Source organism: Lolium perenne, chromosome 4 (assembly GCF_019359855.2).
Source record: "Lolium perenne isolate Kyuss_39 chromosome 4, Kyuss_2.0, whole genome shotgun sequence".
Taxonomy (NCBI): domain Eukaryota; kingdom Viridiplantae; phylum Streptophyta; class Magnoliopsida; order Poales; family Poaceae; genus Lolium; species Lolium perenne.
Window position 1 is genome coordinate 73,177,834 of NC_067247.2, and position 18,598 is coordinate 73,196,431.

At 48.2% G+C, this 18,598-nt stretch overlaps 2 protein-coding genes across 2 annotated transcripts; both read right to left on the reverse strand.

Moving 5' to 3' along the window:
• Positions 1-257: 257 nt before the first annotated feature.
• LOC127348569 (protein STRICTOSIDINE SYNTHASE-LIKE 10-like) lies at positions 258-1,512 on the reverse strand. The gene has a single exon (XM_051374555.2). The coding sequence runs from the start codon at positions 1,450-1,452 to the stop codon at positions 415-417; it is 1,038 nt and encodes a 345-aa protein (XP_051230515.1). The 5' UTR covers positions 1,453-1,512; the 3' UTR covers positions 258-414.
• Positions 1,513-2,586: 1,074 nt separating this feature from the next.
• Positions 2,587-3,927, reverse strand: LOC127347081 (MEIOTIC F-BOX protein MOF-like). The gene is made up of 3 exons (XM_051373307.1): positions 3,142-3,927; positions 2,878-3,039; positions 2,587-2,790 (listed from the first exon to the last, which is right to left on the reverse strand). Exons 1-3 carry the CDS (start codon positions 3,925-3,927, stop codon positions 2,587-2,589), a joined length of 1,152 nt encoding a protein of 383 aa, XP_051229267.1.
• Positions 3,928-18,598: the final 14,671 nt, after the last annotated feature.

Consider the following 18,598-nt stretch of genomic DNA (forward strand, 5'->3'; position numbering starts at 1 on the left):
CATGTGTACGAATTTGATTGTAATGAGAAAATTGGAATTTAAATTTGGAGTTGTTGTGCACTGTATTATTTCCTTTTGGTTGACGATCAGCATAGTAAAGTAGAAAAGGTACTCCGTAGAAAATTTGAATTTTAATTGGAGTTGTTTTGTGCTGTATTTCCATTGATAATTGTTGATAAAAAAGAGACAATCAAATTTCTATTTCCAGATTCCATGGAGGATCAGGCACCAGAGAGTAAAAATGCACAACCAGATTGAAAATACATAGGAGGGAAAGGAGGAGAGGCACCAGGCCGACCTCTTCCACTCTTCTACATATAACATATGCATGTATCTGAAACTACAACAAACTAGAAATTACACTTCGGATACAAAATAGGAAACCAAAAGTTATGCTAAATCAACATGTCTCTACTATTTACGTTTAACTACACTGACATAAGGCAGCTCAACAGAACCCATGTAGATTTTGCCATTCCCCCTCTCCATAATCTCGGTCGGCCTTACGCTCTTGGGGCCTCTCATCTCTTCAAGTATCTTCCCATTGGCACCAACCCTCACGGCGAGAAGATGGCTGTCACGGCCGAAGGGTAGCTCGTTTTTCTCACGGTGTAGCGCCACCCAGTAACCTCCTCTCGTGTCGGGCCTTACATTATCAGGGTAGCCCGGGAGGTCGGCGAAAGGCTCGGATCTTCCCGCATCGGGCCCTTTGATCCAGTGCCTTAGTAGCTTGCATGGCCCGGTGGACGCGACCACAAGGTGGGTATGGTCGGCGCTGAGGGTGACGCCGTTAGGGTAGGTCATGTCCGTTTGGAGCACGGTGACATCCGAGGTGCGCGGGTCGTACCTCATGAGGCGCCCCGTCGAGTCCCCTGTCCTCGTCACCATCTCATGCTGGGCCCTGTTGTAGTTCATGGAGCTGTCGGTGAAGTAGACCTGTCCGGTGGTCTGGTCGACGTCGACCCCGTTGGTGAAGCGGAGAGGCACGCCATCGACGTTGTTGACCAGCACGGTGGCCTCCCCGCCGCCGGGGCCGACCCGCATGAGCCCCTTGTACGCATCGGCCACGTACAGGTCCCCCGTCCTCTGGTCGAACCGCAGGCCGAGCGGGCGGCCGCAGCGGCTCTCGGTGGCGGTCTCCGGGCGGAACTTGGTGGCCGTGCACGTCTGGCTGTCGTAGCCGGGGCCGTGCGTGTAGGTGGTCCAGCCGAGCTTGTCGCCGTTCCACTTGAGCACGCGGCCGTCCGAGACGCCGCTGTAGGGGCCGTGGCCCTCGCCGTCGAAGGCGACGCTCTCCGGTCCGCGCACCGTCCCGCGTGGAAGCGGCAGGTGCTGGCTCCGGGTGGCGTCGATGCTAGCCATGGTTGCCGCCAGGGCGCTGGGCATGAGCAGCATGATGATGATGGCCAGCGAGACGACGGCCTTGGTGAGGCGGCTCATCCCGCACCCCATCGTTTGCTTGCTGCTTCTTCGATCGATTGATGAGATCGACTTCGCGTCGTTGGCTGGCTCGTGCGTATCTGTTTCTCTGATGGAGCTTCGTATGTGGTTTCGGTGATTGGTGAGGGTACACGGGCGGGTGGCTGCCCTTATAAAGTACTGGTGGAGATCGAACTATCTAGCGGCCCGAGTCGGTGCCCGATACTGCCAGAGGTCGAGTCGGATTGAACAGAAACAGAATACTCCGTACGTATTTGCCTTAAGTGCAACGACTCCGAGAGCGACTTAAGAACACGCCGAACTGCCGACGAACGGAAGGCATGCTTCGTTTATTAGCTCTCGATTCAGCTCGTCTATGTCGCCTGACTTGAACGTGTACACGTCTCCGGGAGCAAACAAATCTCTGCCTAGAACAATGCTCAAAGTAGAATAATCATAAGTTTATTGTGTTGTGTCTGGACCGGCTCGGTTCCTGCTTCAGGATGATCGATTTGCCAAAGGAGCCAGAGCAACACGTACCCAGCCCTCGTCTGTTCTACTGTTAGGTTCGGTCAATTGATCACTGTTAAAAAAAAATTGCTCTCTGTTCAATACAATTGTACTGATACATCTGCACTGGCATCATTCAAGTTTAAGACTAGGCGTAGCCACACTGTTCCAACGCTACTACATGAATCACTACTTATTACTAGTAGCCATGTTCCGGAATGGATTAGTTAGTATGCAAAAATGTGGTCATAAATACAGTATTTCTGTTGGCAAATATGCATCAGGGACCAACTTAGATACTACTACATCATAGTTCAGAGTTCACAACTTGATGCCCACTCTGTTCAGACTTCAGAGCAACAGCGGAATGGCACTATTATCCTGGTGGATCAGTACTGATAACGCATCGAACCAACAGGAACAGTCTTGTGTTAGCACCGCATAGCACACATACTAGAGTGGAAGAACACAGCTGCTCACAGACATGAAAGACTGTAACTAAGCATCAGGGTCACAAGCACATTCTAAGAGGATAGTTCAAAATCAAAACCATACAAGTGGAGGTTTGCACTTAAACTAAGAACAAAGGGTAAATCTGATGATACGGTATGACATGGCAACTGGGCCGAGATCAACAAATGATGGACAACATGGTTGCTAGTAATCAACTCCAGAAAGTTCGACCTTGTTATTTGGCAGGTTCCTCGACAGGCCCAGCAAAAACTCGACCAGTAAGTGGACATCGTCAAATCTGTATATGATCTCGGTGAGCCTGAGGTTCTCGTATATGACATCCCCCATGTCTTGGGGGTATGAAGCAATGTTCTTCAACACCCCCTCTCTGGGTTCGGGATCCGACAGCTGTTGGAGAGCACAACAGAGTTAATATACTGTACTACGGAGGCTAAATTAGGATAGAGTCGAAGAAAGCGAAGGTGGTAGTAGCACCTTGCAGCAGTACAGAACGAGCTTCATCAGATTAGGCGAGTTGCGCAGGAAATGCTTCAACAGTAGGAAGTTGTCACAAAGATCGCAATGGTCCAGGGACAGTGTTCTTAGGTTCGTGAACTGAGGGAAATTTAAGCCCAAACAGTCATCATGGACCTGAAACTGAATTTGTGACACACAATCCCATTTTCTGATCAGTAAATGAGCTAGATGTAGATTGACTGGAGAAAAAAAAAGGGGGGTATAAAGAAGCAGAAGACGTACCACCCCTAAGCCAGACAACTCCAACGTCGTCACATTGGCCAGCTTGCGAAGAAGTTGCATCTGGTTCCCAGTTCTGTCTTCGCGTAGAAAGATGCCGTCATTCAACATTTTGATCTCATGCATATAAATCGATGCATCGACAAGAGACGGCAAAGTAAGTGGCGTCTCGTTCTCAACAATGAAATCAACATACCCAGCGAGGCAGAGGGAAGCAAGAGCAGGAGCCTCGAGAATCAGGCCGAAAGGAGTACCGCCCAAATAATCGTTGACAACCAATTTCTTCAGCGAAGAGGGGGTGATCACACTGGCCTCGGAGAGCAGGTTGGTGCAGTTGGTCAGTTCCATCTCTTGGAGAGAAGGGCACCGGAACCTGACGTGCCTCGCGAAGTAATCGTCCAGGATCACGTTGCGGAGATGCAACCTTTTGAGCCGGCAAGGCCATACATCGTCCTGGCCTATGCCATGGCGGACCCAACTGTCGGCATACTTGCGGATGGCATAGCTTACATCCAGCCGGAACTCTTCCAGGTGTGCCACGTCGTGGCGGTGCAGGAGGATGTGGACGAAGTTCTTGAAACTCTGGACCTCGCGGATGGAGTAGTCATCTCCGGCGGGACGGAACTCCTGCTGGTCGATGTCGAGGCGCGGCACGGAGCGCCATAGGTACCTCCACCTCGTGGAGAGCACGCAAGTCTGCACGGCCTGCCGGGCCTTGAGGCGCGAAAGGACGGCATGGAGGAGATCGTCCGGCAGGGCGCTCAACCGGTCCTCAACCTTGCGAAGCATTTCTGGTGTTGATACAGACTTACAGAGGTGGTGGAGACGGAAGAACAGATGGTGGCGCGACCCCCAGATGGTGCTGTTAAAATGGGGCGAAGCTGAAATCCTGACCGTTGTTGTCGCCTAGGGATCCGAGTCGGCTGTTGACCAAACTGCATGCAGCTGTCTGTATATCCAGGTATTGAGAGTATAGCAGTTTTTCTAGGCGTATGTATTGGAAGGAAGATTCCCTTTAGGTAGGGCCGGGGACGGGTCCGGACTGGCCACTCAGGCCTGCACATGGCTGTGTCTCGATCTCCGAGCTCTGCGCACTTTCTCGGGACGGGACGGGACTGCGAACCATACCCACCACCTGTACTAGTAAAGGCTTGAATGTTTTATCCGATTTCACCTCTCCATGTTCTACCACATGACTGACTGCCTATGCAACTAGTACAGGCTTCCTTTTTGACAAATGATTATGATTACTATATAATTAGATTTCACATGGCTTGATCTTCGAAGAGATTAATTACCTATATACTCCAAATTATGAAACTGTCACAGATAGGTTCGCTCATCGTGGAGTTCTTCTCTTTTTTCTTACAAAGCACATACGACATATCTATAAAGTCCTGTGTATGTTTCAAAAAAGAAGTCTTGTGTTTATCCATAAATTGCAAAGATTCCTCTTTTTTTTACAAAGTACTTATAACATATCTATGAAGTCCTAGTATTCCTGGCAGTGATTTTCTACACTGCGATTGTATAGTTCTTCCATATTTTGTTACTAAGTCCGTATACTATCTGACATAGGCATCCCAAATGGGCCTGCCGAAGATGGTACCCGGGGTTTACTGGAGGCCCAATACCCGAAGAATAAGAAGATTCGGGAGCCCAAGATTTACTAAGGAAAGATAGAGTTGTAATAGGAAGTGTTGTTTGTAATCTGGCGGGACGAGTTAGAAACCGTCCCGGACTCTGTAAACTTGTATAGCACGAATCCCTCGGCTTCACCTCATATATAAGGGGGAGTCGAGGGACAAAAGAATCAACCTAATCATTGTCTGCAAACCCTAGTTTTCACAATCGTCGAGTACTTTTCGGCTGAAACCTTCGAGATCTACTTACCCTCTACTTCTAACTAAACCCTAGCCTACAATCCATAGGCATTGACAAGTTAATCCCTTGTCAATTGGCGCCGTCCGTGGGGATTAGAGGCGTAAGGAGCTGATCTCGATGGCACGCTCAAGATCTTCGACATCGTCAACCGCAAGCAACACAATGGATCGAGGTAAACAGATCGCTACTGGTCTTGTCGATTTTGTTCCTCACCCACCCTCCCGTTTGGATGCATATGCGTATCTGGCGGAGCCCATGGAGATGACGTTCGGAAGGTTCCACTTTCGCGTCGAGAAGGAAGGATCGTATCGTGTCGAGAATCCGATTTCGTCGGGATCATCAGTGGCCGATTCCGATTTTTCAAGCTATGCATCGTCAAACGAGTCAGGAGAAGAAGAAACCTCGGCGACACGCTACGTCAGTATCAGAGCAAGAGAGAAACTCGCCAAGATCTTCAACGACATATCGTTTGAGTCATCTGCGGACTCGTATATAAGCGATGGCTCAAGCGATGTCGACAGTCATGACTTCATCGACAAATCTCTCACAGTGGGCAAGGTCTTCATCAATCTCAACGATGATGTCACCAAACCCAACATAGATACGAGTACAAGGTATCATCGATTTACGCCATTGAAGGTCAAGAGGAGACATCGAGGCTTTCGACGGTTTGGGAAATCCATACGTCGATCCCTCCAATCTGCGACAAGGCTTGGGCAACAAATACGTCGGGCCGAGCCGCGAGATAGAGTTCAACTTTCACAAGCGGCGTGGGACGAGCTGCGAGAGCTATGAACGGCACGAGAACCAATGGCTACCACGGCCACACCGGAAGAATTGCAAGCATATCAATATAGGCTCGCACGAGCTGCCGGGGAATTGGAAAAGCAGACGGTGAGTTGAACGGGAGAAAGGAGGCAGCTTACGCATCCGAGCGGGAGAAGGGGCGATTTAAGTCGACAATCTAGAACTACGGGTGATAGCCATCGGGAGGCGCGGAACAGAGCAAGATCAAGGCTGCAACACATACCCGAGGCAGAAAGAGAACATTTGGTTCAAAACCTCGACATGTCCTTTATGTCGATAGATACAAGAGGAAACATCATCCCTAAGACACCGAGAGGTGGGTATATGGCGACACATGCTTTTATCCTTGCATCTAAACCACCTCCGGGTGACCCAAGGGAAACAACTTGTACAATATGGCGGTAGCAGAGTTGGAGCTATGGGGACGGCGTTTATATCAACGCCTCCCGAAGGAGTGGCAAGGCAAAATAGTCCGCGACCCAAAGAAGCAACAGCGGCGGCTTTGAAGGGCCAAGTGGAGCAAGAGACACGGCGAAGCACAAGCAAGAGTCGACGAGAGCGCGGCAAAGCGAAGGGATCATCGGCAATCCCCGAACTTAACGACGAAGATATGTGCGGCTTACCATGCTTCACGAGGAGAGTCCGAAAAACGCGAGTCCCTCGGGATTCAAGTTACCCGATAATTTCAAGAAATTCGACGGCCTTCAAGATCCGAGAGGATTGGCTAGTCGACTATGCGGAGACGGTGAAGGCGACGGGAGGAACTAGGGCAACAGCCATGCAAAGCATCCAGTGCACCTGAGTGGTGCCGCACGATCATGGATAAAGAAACTCGCTCCGGGATCCATCGACAGTGGGAAAGTTTCGAGGACGTGTTCGTCAAGAACTTCAGATCCACGTGCAAAAAACCCGCATCGTTAGAGGAGTTGAGAGCGTGTCGACAAAAGCGAGATGAGCCAATGAGAAAGTACATCCAGAGGTGGAATATCATCAAAAACTCGGCGAGAAAACATATCGACGAGAGAGCAATAGATGCGTTTGTCGCGGGAGTCGAGCGTGGAGACTTTGTCGAGGATTTGGGAAGGACCAATCCAAGGACGGTATCCGCGTTGATGGAGATAGCAAATAAATGGGCGAGATGGAGAAGACGCTGTCCACAACAAACGACACGGGTCGCCGAGAGGAGGACCGTGGTCGAAACTATCAACCGAGGCGAAGATTTCCTCGGACGTACCAGAACTACGACGCCCGGGACAAATTTCGGCGGGTTTTCGGACAAATACGGGAGGCAATAGAGATGATTACCAGAGAAGCGAGTGAACAGCGAGGTGATAATAGGGATGATTCACGCAACAGGCAAAATAGTGGGCCGAGGTTTCCAAGACCTTTCGTGTCCCAGGAAATGCCGAACGGACCGTGCCGGATGCACTTCTTCCTCGACGACAACGGGAAAAGGCAGTCGGGGCACTGCGAGAGAGGCTGTCGAAATTTTCGAGGCAATGTTCGGATACGCGAGAAAATGCTCACGCTCGAGCGGCACGAGAGAAACCCTCGGGAGCCTAGGAGCGAGGTTCATCTACCGCCACCTCCCGCGATTACGAGAGGACAATCGACACCGGCTAAGAATAGCGGCGGCTTTGCACCACCACCCTATGTTGATCCTAACTCCAACGGAGGCGGTGTTGATGATTCGGAAGGGAAGGCCGTCCAATAGAGCTCAAAAAGTAATCTCACGACAGTGTTTATGGCAGAGAAAATGCCTCCACCAACGATTGAGTACCTTAATTGGTCGGGACAAGATATCGGCTTCACAATAGCGAGATCATCCGCAGCAAGTTCCTCGACCGGGGCGATCGGCACTTATTACGCGGCGATTATCGCGGATTTGATGTCTCTCGAGTGTTCATAGACGGCGGCAGCAGCTTGAACCTCATGTATGCGAGATACATTGAGGAAGATGAACATATCCTTAGCAAACTTGAAACCAACGAGACACAAGGTTCCACGGCATCACACCGGAGAAACCAAGTTATCCATTGGGAAAAATCAATCTCGATGTTCAATTTGGGACCCGAGAAAATTATAGAATCGAGAAGCTCGAATTTGAAGTCGTGGATTTTCCATCACAATACCACGCTCTGTTGGGACGACCAGCATATGCTAGATTTATGGCGGTACCACACTATACATACACATGTTGTGGAGGTTGCCGGACCAAGAGGACCAATCACAGTCAAGGGAAGCTTTGCCTTAGCCGATAAGTGCGACAAGGATTTTCACGGGTTGGCGAAACTTTCGGGATGCAAGCCGAGTACTTGGCGTCAAAAAGCATATTGACCGATTACGACGTCTTGCGGACGTTGGAAGGCCAAATAAAGAATCAACTTTCAACACGAGAGAAAAATTCTAAGGAGGTGCGAGATTCACCCGACAGATCCAAAAAGACGACATCTATCGCAAACGATATGGATATCGCATAGGAAAGCGCGCTCGTCAAGTTCCTCCGTGAGAAGCGGAAAATCTTTGCATGGTGTCCGGTGACATGCCAGGAGTACCGGGGAACTTGCAGAGCACCACCTAAATTTGGATCCAACAAAAACCAATCGAGACAACCTTTGCGGCGTTTTTGAACCAAACCGCAAAGCCATGCTTTCGAAATAAATCGACTCGAAGAAGCTGGTTTTATCGAGAGAAATATCTACGAAGCCACATGGGTAGCTAACCCGGTGATGGTGCCGAAGAAAAACACGACGATCCTTCGCATGTGCGTCGACTTTACGTGTCTCAATAAACATTGTCCTAAGGATCACTTTCCCCTCCCAAGGATCGATCAAATTATCGACTCCACGGCGAGGTTGCGAACGTCTTTCCTTCTTGGATGCATACTCTGGTTATAACGATCAGATTAAAAGAAGATGATGAAGCCAAGACAGGCGTTTATTACACCTTACGGCGTGTTTTGCTACAAAACAATGCCCTTTGGTCTAAAAAATGCGGGAGCAACATATCGAGAGGATGATGCGAAGTGTTTAGCAACACAGATCGGGAAAAACGTGCAAGTATACATCGATGATGTCGTCATAACATCAAAAAAGGGGACAACGTTGATCGAGGATCTCAAAGAAACTTTTGACAACCTCGACAAATTACGCCTCAAAGCGAACCCGACGAAGTGTTCTTTTGGCGTCCCAGCGGGGAGAACTTACGGGGTTTCTAGTTTCGGCAAGAGGGATTGAAGCAAATCCCGACAAAATACAAGCCATAGTAACAATGAGAAAGCCAACAAAGTTGAAAGAAATACGACTAAGCTGGGCGAGTCGTGACTTTGAACGGGTTCGTCGCCGAGGTTAGGAGAAAAAGCGTTACCATTTTATGCGCGATAAAACAAGGAGATAAATTCCGGTGGAACGAAGAGGCCGACAGAGCTTTCGAGGATGCGAAGCGAAAAATCTCGACACCACCAATCCTGGTGGCTCCAAAGGAAAAGGAACCTCTCCTACGTATATTGCAGCCACGCCCCAAGTGGTTAGCACGGTATTAGTTGTCGAAAGAGAGGAAGAAGGGAAAATCCATGGAGTGCGGCGCCGGTATACTTCGTGAGCGAAGTCTTGTCACCTTCAAAACAAAGGTACCCTCGGTACCAAAAGCTAGCATATGGAGTGTTCACGACGACACGAAAATTGCGCCACTATTTTTCGGCACACCCGATCATAGTGGTCAATGAAGCTCCCTTATCAAATATCTTGAATAACCCGGAAGCTACGGGTCGTGTCTCCCTTTGGGGAATAGAACTTTCCCCTCGGGACATCACGTATGAAAAAGAAAAGCAATAAAGTCGCAAATACGCCGGACTTCATCGCGAGAATGGATGGAGTTGCAAAATACGGGACCTCAGTTTATCGAGAACTTGGACCATGAACTTTGATGGGTCCAAGAGACTAGAAAGAGGGCGCGGGAGTAGTACTCATATCACACGAAGGCGACAAATTAAAGTACATCCTCCGGATGACGTTCCTTAACGCATCTAACAATGAAGCGAGAATATGAGGCTCTCATACACGGGATGAAGATGGCAAAAGCACAACGGAGCAACTCGATTAAAAATCTTTGGCGACTCACGGTTGGTGGCTCGGCAAGTTATGAACCAATGTGATGCAATCAATGATAGCATGATGGCATACAAGGAGGTGTACAACGAGCTTGAGAAGTTATTCGATGGATGCGAAGTAAATCATATTAGCGAGGTTGAGCAATGACGAAGCCGACGTTCTTGCAAACATCGGGTCACGGTGCCTTCCAATCCCGCCGGGTGTATTACGGGAAGAGATAACGAGAGAGATCCACTAAGCCAACAAAGTCAAAAAGAAGGAGAAGAAACCCTCGGGGGCTGCCAAGGAAAAGCAAGAGGACGAAGAAGAAGATCGGGACTTGGTCATGGTGATACGAGATACCGTGGATGCGGTAGTACATATCATACATCATGAGGAAAGAAATACCGATGATCCGGTTGAAGCAAGGCGAGTAATTCGACGCTCCAAAGCTTTACGGTGGTCAAGGGAGAATTGTATAAGCGAAGTATTTCGGGCGTCTTGCAAAGGTGCGTTACACCAGAAGAAGGAAGAATAATCTGAAGGATGTACACGAAGGAATATGTGGCCACCACGCAAGTAGTCGAGCTATCGCAGCCAAGGTTTTCGGGCAGGATTCTGCGGTTGACGACAATCGAGGACGCCAAGGACATAGTAAGAACTTGCGACGCATGTCAAAGGTTCGCCGCAAAACCTCACTCTCCAGCAGCAGAGCTAGCACCAATACCATTGTCTTGGCCCTTTGCTCAATGGGGACTTGATATGGTGGGTAAGTTACACAAATCCTGGCCGGGAGGAAAGGAGTACATGCTAGTAGGCGTCGATAAGTTTACAAAGTGGATAGAAGCGAAGCCGATAAATTCACCGAGATGGAGCATCCGCGATAAAATTCGTAAAGGCCTCGTCTTGATTTGGAGTGCTTACGACATCGTCATCTGGACAACGGCGGCAACTTCACATCCCATGAATTTAAAGATTATTGCGAAGAGGTGGGTATTAAGCTGAACTTTGCGTCGATCGCACATCCTCAAACCAATGGGCAAGTCGAGAAAGCCAATGGCATCATACGCAATGGTATTAAGAAACGCTTGTTAGGACCACTTTGGAAAAAGCTCGACATACCTGGCCGGAAGAACTACCAAGCGTGTTGTGGAGCATCCGAACAACACCAAACACGGCAACGAGGAAACTCCGTTTTTCTGGTTCATGGAGCGAGGCGGTACTACCAATCGAGATAGAGCACAACTCTCCACGTGTCGCTGAATATGATGAAGAAACGTCGAGAAGAGTGCTAGAAGACGACGTCGACGCACTTGATGAAGCTCGAGATGAAGTATTATCTCGGGTAACCAAATATCAACAGGACTTGAAGAATTACCACAGTCGACGTTTGCGGCCAAGATCTTTTCAGGTGGGAGACCTAGTTCTTCGGCTCACACAAAAAAGTCATGAAAAACTCGAGTCACCATGGCTTGGCCCTTACATTGTCACGGAAGTAATTGGAGGAGGAGCATACAGAATAAAGGACAAGAAGACAGGGTGGAGGAGCCAAACCCTGGAACGTGGCGCAACTTAGGCGTTTTTACGCCTAGAGTCAAAATATAGTCTTTGTAAAGCTTCAATGTCTTGAAAACGCCCGCGAGTTTTGAGACGCACTCTTTTCCTTTTTCGGGGCACCGAGTGGGGCGGAGAAGGTTTTTAATGAGGCGGGCTCGCGGTGCTGCAATATAATAAAGATAGTGACAATATAACTTTTCTTCTTTATCGACATGACCAAAGTCTTCGCTCCGACGAATTTCAATATAGTTCATCGACAAAAGGAAAAACTTGCCTTGGTATTCAAATACCTCGTGAGTCAACAAAAATACAAAATAGTGCTCAATAAAAAGCTTGGGGGCTCATATTCGCCTTAAATATATAAATGCCTTGGTTCAAAACCTCGCAAGTATACAAATATAAGTAAAGAGTCACCGAAACACTCGGGGGCTAAACAAAAAGAGAAATATAATGATTGCTTTACAATATAGTCATGGAAGAAATATCTACAAGAAGAAACTAACTAGTCTTGATTCAATATGTCATCAAGAATAACCCTGTTTTCCTCAGGAGCAGCACCAAGAAAATCGGCATAATGGCCATCGGCAAAAAAGTCGGCATCCATCCGAAGTAGGTCCTCAATCATTTCTTCGGCTATAGGCGTAACCTTCGTGTTAATCCTGTCAACACCAACTCTCCGCCGTTTTACTTTTTGGTGAACCTTCTCGACAACCTGGGTAAGGTCAAGCTTCGAGTGGCAGATTTGGAGCATGATAAGAGCAAATCGGCACCTGACTACTAGTTGAGCTTTGACAAAATCATGGATCTGCGAGCATCCTTGAACCTTTCCATCAATTCGGGAAGAGTTTTTGGTTGGACGTTGCGAGGAAACATGGAGTTGTAAACCATGGACAAGGTCTTGATACGAAGTCGAGGAAATCGCGAGTTTGAGAGGCGCGATCTTGAAATCGACAATTTGGCGGGTCCTTTCGGGGTAGCCCAAAACAAAGAACCATGGTCCAAGGAGAGATTAACAAGAAGGGTTGTCCTAGCATTCACCCTCTCTTCCTCGGCGGCGGCATCGGTAAAGGCACCTATCAAAACAAAAAGCGGAAACCTTCAAAGAAACAATAGTATGCAAATAAAGGATATCGAGCGGATGAAACAGGCATACCCGACATATACGCACTTGGCTTCATTCATTAATTCGAGCATGAAATTTTCTCGAATAGTCGCCTTTTCGACCTCGGAAGCGGCAATTTCCTTAGCGGCTACGGCCTCGCGAGCTTGTTGAAGAGCAATTTTTCGGCTTCGAGATGACTTACGAGATTGCTCCATCATCACAAGTGTTTGCTTCTTCGCATGCGAAGTTGTTGCGAAGTTCATCCAGTTCTTGCGACAAGGTATCGTCGACAGGAGGCGGTATCACCAAAAGCTTTCCTCGCGCGGGAAGAAGAAGGCGAAACATTGGAAGGAGCGAGAAGATGGAGTATAGTTATCAAATATCAAGCTGAAAAATAAACAAGACAACATCAAATAACAAGCAAAGATAGAAGTCTTCATTAATCTCTTGGAATAATTACAAGGGCATTACGGTGGAGTTAAGAAAGTACGTGTCGCCAAATGACTACTTTGGCGACGAAGCAAAAGAAACAGAAAGAAAAACGAGAGGCATGCAACTAGACCTCGGCCTCGAGGAGCTAGGAGTTGAAGGCGCTTGATCCCAGATACGCCAAGATCTTCTTCGTGTTGGGCTTGGCCGCCTTGATCGGCGATCTCCATCTTGGCTTGCTCTATCGGCGGGTGTCGCCAACCTTCATCCAATCAAGCGTACGGTTGGCTATCGGCAACCGGGGCAACGATACTCTCGACAAAGCAACCTTCATATTCTCTGACGCATCTTCAATCCCGAGTCTTAGAAGCATTAAACATCTTGGCGAGGTTAAGGAAAGTTGCGGGTTCCTCTTTCTTCGGGAAGAAATAAGGGAACAACGGCCGACAATCCTGCATTAGCATTTGCCACGCCTTCACGAATTTCGCGCCGTGAAACTCCGTAAGAGAAAGTGCGTCAAGGAGAGGATCGTTGACGGGATTATCCGAGATCAAAATCCTGGTTTGTTTGGGCTGCCACACGAGACAAGACATCGGTCAAACAACCAAGAAACAGGAAGTGCGGTAAAATAAAAGGGATTGATAATATTACTCGAGTACGTCGACTTTGCGACTTCAAACGCTTGAGGATTCCTTCGTCACGAGAAGCTTGTGCAGCTTTGAGCTCATCCAAGGCGGTTGTCGCATCCTCAAGTTTCTTCTGCGGTTCCTCGACACCGGCAGCTTTCGCCTTAGCTTCATCGGCTTCAACCTTGGCTTTGCTAGCGGCGAGTTCGGCTTTCTTGCGAGCCGCCTCACTTTGCTCAAGTTTTTGAGCCGGTGCGTCGCGCGTTCGTTAGCCTCTGCAAGTTTCTCTGTCGAGATATGGAAAAAAGAGAGAAGAAAGATCAAAAAATCGCGGCAAGTAACAGGAGTGACAAATTAAGGAAAAACGACAAGTATGAAAGTCGTTACCGTCGGCTCTATTAGCATATTCACGGTACCCAATAAATTGGGAACCGATGCGGAGAAGATCCTTGATCATAGGCTGTTCAACGTGAACACGGTAAGAGAAACATCGGCATAAAAAAAAAAAAAAAAAAGATGTGAAGAAACAAAATAAAGAAAATATAGATGTCGACAAACTTACATCATCTAGGAGAGGGGCGATGAACGCCCAACCGAGGGGCGGGATCAACAATATTTTCAATCCGTGCCCTTTTTGGTGAAGGGGCACGGGGGCTCGAAGGAGTAGATGTATCAACATTTCTTTGAGGAGGCGACGATTCCTCCCCTTCAACCGGTTTTTACGAAATAACTAAAGTATGTGACGTGCTCGTTCGAGCAGCCACATCTAAAGTTGGTGTTTCTTCATCATCAACGTGACAAAATAGTGGCGACATAAAAGCAAGGCAAAATAAAATTCTTCAAATAAAAAGGAAAAGAGCAAGGAACCTACGAGCCGATGATACTCTCGATGTATGGATCATAAGTCGCTTTTCGAGGTGCGAGAGCGGTTTCTTCGGGTTTCGAGGTCCGGAATCTTCGGCATTGCTCCTTTTCCTTTTGCTCTTCGGAGAAACTTGACGGAGGAGGAGATTGTCTTGATGTTGTATCTTCGAGGCAGCATCCTTCTCGGTAGATCCCATGATTTTCGAGAATCTGCGGGTTCATTCACAAAAGAGGGGTCTCTGGTTGACATCATCGACAACGGCTCTTTCTTCGACCTCTCCATCCTCGGGAAGAGGAGGAAGGGAAGCCATAGTAGGATGATTCTACAAGGAAATAGTGACAAAAGAGAATAAGTGAGATACCACCGCAATAAGATACAAGGAATAGTTCGAGAACAAGATAGAACTTCGAGAAGAGAAAATACCTCGGGAAGAGGATTGGAAGCCTTGTATGGTTCCACTCGACGGGAGGAGGGAATAGGATCCTTCTTGCCTAATCGAGAAATTCTTCGAACCAATTTTTCCAAGTCCTTTACGAGAAAGATCATGGAGATTACATTGGCGTCATTTTCACGAGAATACGTCCAAAGGGGATTTTTGCGAGCACGAAGAGGTGCACTCTAATCCTAAGGAAGTAGGCGATAATTTGAACACCAGATAGCTCTTTGCCTCGAGTGTTTTGAAGATGACGGATACGAGCCATGAGCGCCTCTGTCGCTTTTCTCTTCTTCGAAGCTTCGGCATCCCAGGGGAACGGCGACGCCGAATCCTGGCACTTCCGTCGAAAGGAACTATGTTGTGCTCCACCAATTGGCGCTTTCTTCGTGGATGTAGAGCCACTTTTTGCGCCATCCTTGGACAGAATCGGGAAACTTGACGTCGAAATAATCGACATCGGTCCAGAACACGAGATAACAACGCCACCTATGTTATAAGTGACGTTGTGGGAGCCATTACGGCGGAGGCGGAAAATGCGCTTCCACGAGCCCAATTGGGAGTGATTCCGAGGAAGCATTCGCAAAGTGTGATAAAAATAGAAATGTGAAGGATGGAATTGGGAGTCAAGCGGGTGCGGTTGAATCCCATAAACAAAAAGAAGGCCGCGGAGGAAATCGTGGATTGGGGTTGAAAGGCCGCGGATCGGGTGATCAACAAAACTAACCCGATACTCCATTGGAGGCTTGGGGTAGCTTTCTTCGCTAGGAAGCGGATGGCGTCCTCCTTCGTCATGAGGCCGAGCCTCTTCGGCGTGTTGATGTCTTGATTGGAGATTTTGGATCTCTCCCACTCAAGATCCTCGGCGGCCATCTTGGATTCGGCGTCTTTGTGGCGAAGTCGAGACGCGTGCGCGGTGGCATCAACGGCGATGGGCGAGCAATGTATGTGCGTACGGAAGATTGGAGAGAGTTGGGCGCGAGGGAAGTTTTGCGAAGAGAAGCAGGTGAGCGGCGCAAGCGAGGGATGAACGAAGGTTGAAGAAGGGTTTATATAAGATTCGGGTGAAGCGGTGTGCCGTTGGATGAAGATATCGTGGGGTGGGGATGGATCTTCTTGACACATGGGCATAGGAGTCTTTTTACTGACATTGGCGTTACCGTCCGTGCGCCTGGAAATGCGGAGGTCGTGTGTCCACTCCGTGCAGGACGTGTCACCGTAGTCGAAGCAATGGACCCACGAGGCGAGAAAAATCACGACTATTCGAGGAGGATGAAGTAAATTTGATTAAGGGAAGTATGTCGACAAGAAAAACGGCGACGAAAGAATTATTCAATACCTCGGGAACCTTTGGTCAAATACAAGTTTTTGCCCAAATGCTCGGGGGCTACTTGAGAAAAAGTAAATTTTCGAGTATGATAAATATAGAAATTGCGGGAGCCTACAACCAAGCACAAGTCCTTGGCCGTAGCCTCGGGGGCTACTCCCATCAAGAACTGCTCGCGCACCCGAGAGATAAAAAAAAAAAAAAAAAAAAAGAGAGAAGAAGAAAGAGATCATATTGGGAAGTAATGAAAATATAGCGACAAGGTGGACTAAAATGTTGAGCCTACAACCAAGCACAAGTTCTTGGTTGTAGCCTCGGGGGCTACTCCCATCGGGAACGCTGTTCGCGTGCCCGATGAAATTAACAAAAATAGAAAAACAAGAGAGTATATTTCGAGTTATAATTAACTCTACATATACTCCCATCGGGAGAACAATATAAGTCATATATGACTCGATAAAATGTGCCATTCCAACAAATTTTAAAAGCACTCGACAATATATTCTCGGAACGCCGAAGTTGCGATCAATTTACGAATGCCGCAAATTTGCGAAGGTAAGACCCAGATCCGTTCTGTTGGGCGTGGCATCGCCAAAGTAACGCTACGCTACTTTTATCCTTATCAACAGATACGAAGAAAAATCTAACGGACGCGTTAGGTATCCGATAAATTTGGCCGGGACTCGACGAGAATGGTAAGACCTTAAGCGGCACCTGTCGACGTTTACACCAGTATCCGAGATCATGTCCGGGGACGTGATTTTGAAGTAGGTTTTTGCGGATTGCCACTAGAGCGATTAACTAGTACACGATCCGTCGGATGAACTAGCCCCAATTACCGGTATCCCCGTACAATATAGAATTTTATGTGAAGAAATATAAAAGGTTAAAGCTTTCGAGTAAAAATAAACAATGGAGATTTTCCACGACTCTACGATTCAAGCAAAATCTCGGGGGCTATCGACATAGGCATCCCAAATGGGCTCGCGAAGATGGTACCGGGGTTTCTTGGAGGCCCAATAAGAAGAATAAGAAGATTCGGGAGCCCAAGATTTACTAAGGAAAGATAGAGTTGTAATAGGAAGTGTTGTTTGTAATCTGGCGGGACGAGTTAGAAACCGTCCCGGACTCTGTAAACTTGTATAGCACGAATCCCTCGGCTTCACCTCATATATAAGGGGGAGTCGAGGGACAAAAGAATCAACCTAATCATTGTCTGCAAACCCTAGTTTTCACAATCGTCGAGTACTTTTCGGCTGAAACCTTCGAGATCTACTTACCCTCTACTTCTAACTAAACCCTAGCCTACAATCCATAGGCATTGACAAGTTAATCCCTTGTCACTATCTATACAAGGTTCCGTGTCTTTTTCCATGAAAAGCAAATCAAATCAACGGAATCTGGTCATGGTGGAATAAGCAAAAAAAAGCATTTAGCAACTCCAAAGCAAATAGCTAAATCGCCAAACACATAGCAAATTAGCTGCATACCCTGGACGCATCCTAATACTAGCAGCGACCCAATTATCTACATCCAGTCATGCAGCCAGAACTCAGATTCAACACGCGAAAAGCTGTGTGCAGTCGATACGCACCAAGGGTCAAGGCTGTGAAAATAATGGCGGCTCCGGATCAGAAAGCCCAAACCAGATCCCTGAGACGCCTCGGGTCGCCGTCGCCAAGATCCATATTCGGGCAACCGTCTCCGGCGTCGCGAAGAGCTCCAGGCTGCTCCTGCTGAAGACCACCCGCGCCGGAGGCTCCGCATGCGCGAACCCGCGCCCGGAGGCAGCACTCCGGTTCCGCCGTGTTGAAGAGCGACGCCGCGAATCCCCCTTGGACGCGGGAAGAGAGCGCGTCGTGGCGAGGCGCGGCCACGGAACTCTCGCTGGCGTGGTGAGGCCAAGAAGCCCGGCCAGAGTACACACCCCAGCGGCGCGACCTCGATCTTCGTTGTCGCCGGACTTTTGAGGAAAACTAGATGAACAGACGCTTATGGAAGAGATGCGGCCAGCCCGGAGTCCTCCTTAATCCTTATCCATCCAAATAATTATCAGTTTAAGCTATCTACTTTATTCAATTGTTGTAACTCCTCCACATTTTATAACCTGTTTAGACTAATGGCATCTCTAACTGGACCACGCATTTTCAAACACCTAAATTGTCTGCACACGTTTGTTTGCGTCGTCATGTAGACACGAAAATAGTCGTTTTTACCGCGCGGCCGTTTGCGTCTGGGGTTCCTTCAGCAGGTCGACGCATTTAGACCGTGGACATAAAAACAACAAAATAAACAGGTTCAAAGTAGTTCCAGTTATTACCTCCAATTTTTTAAATTCTATA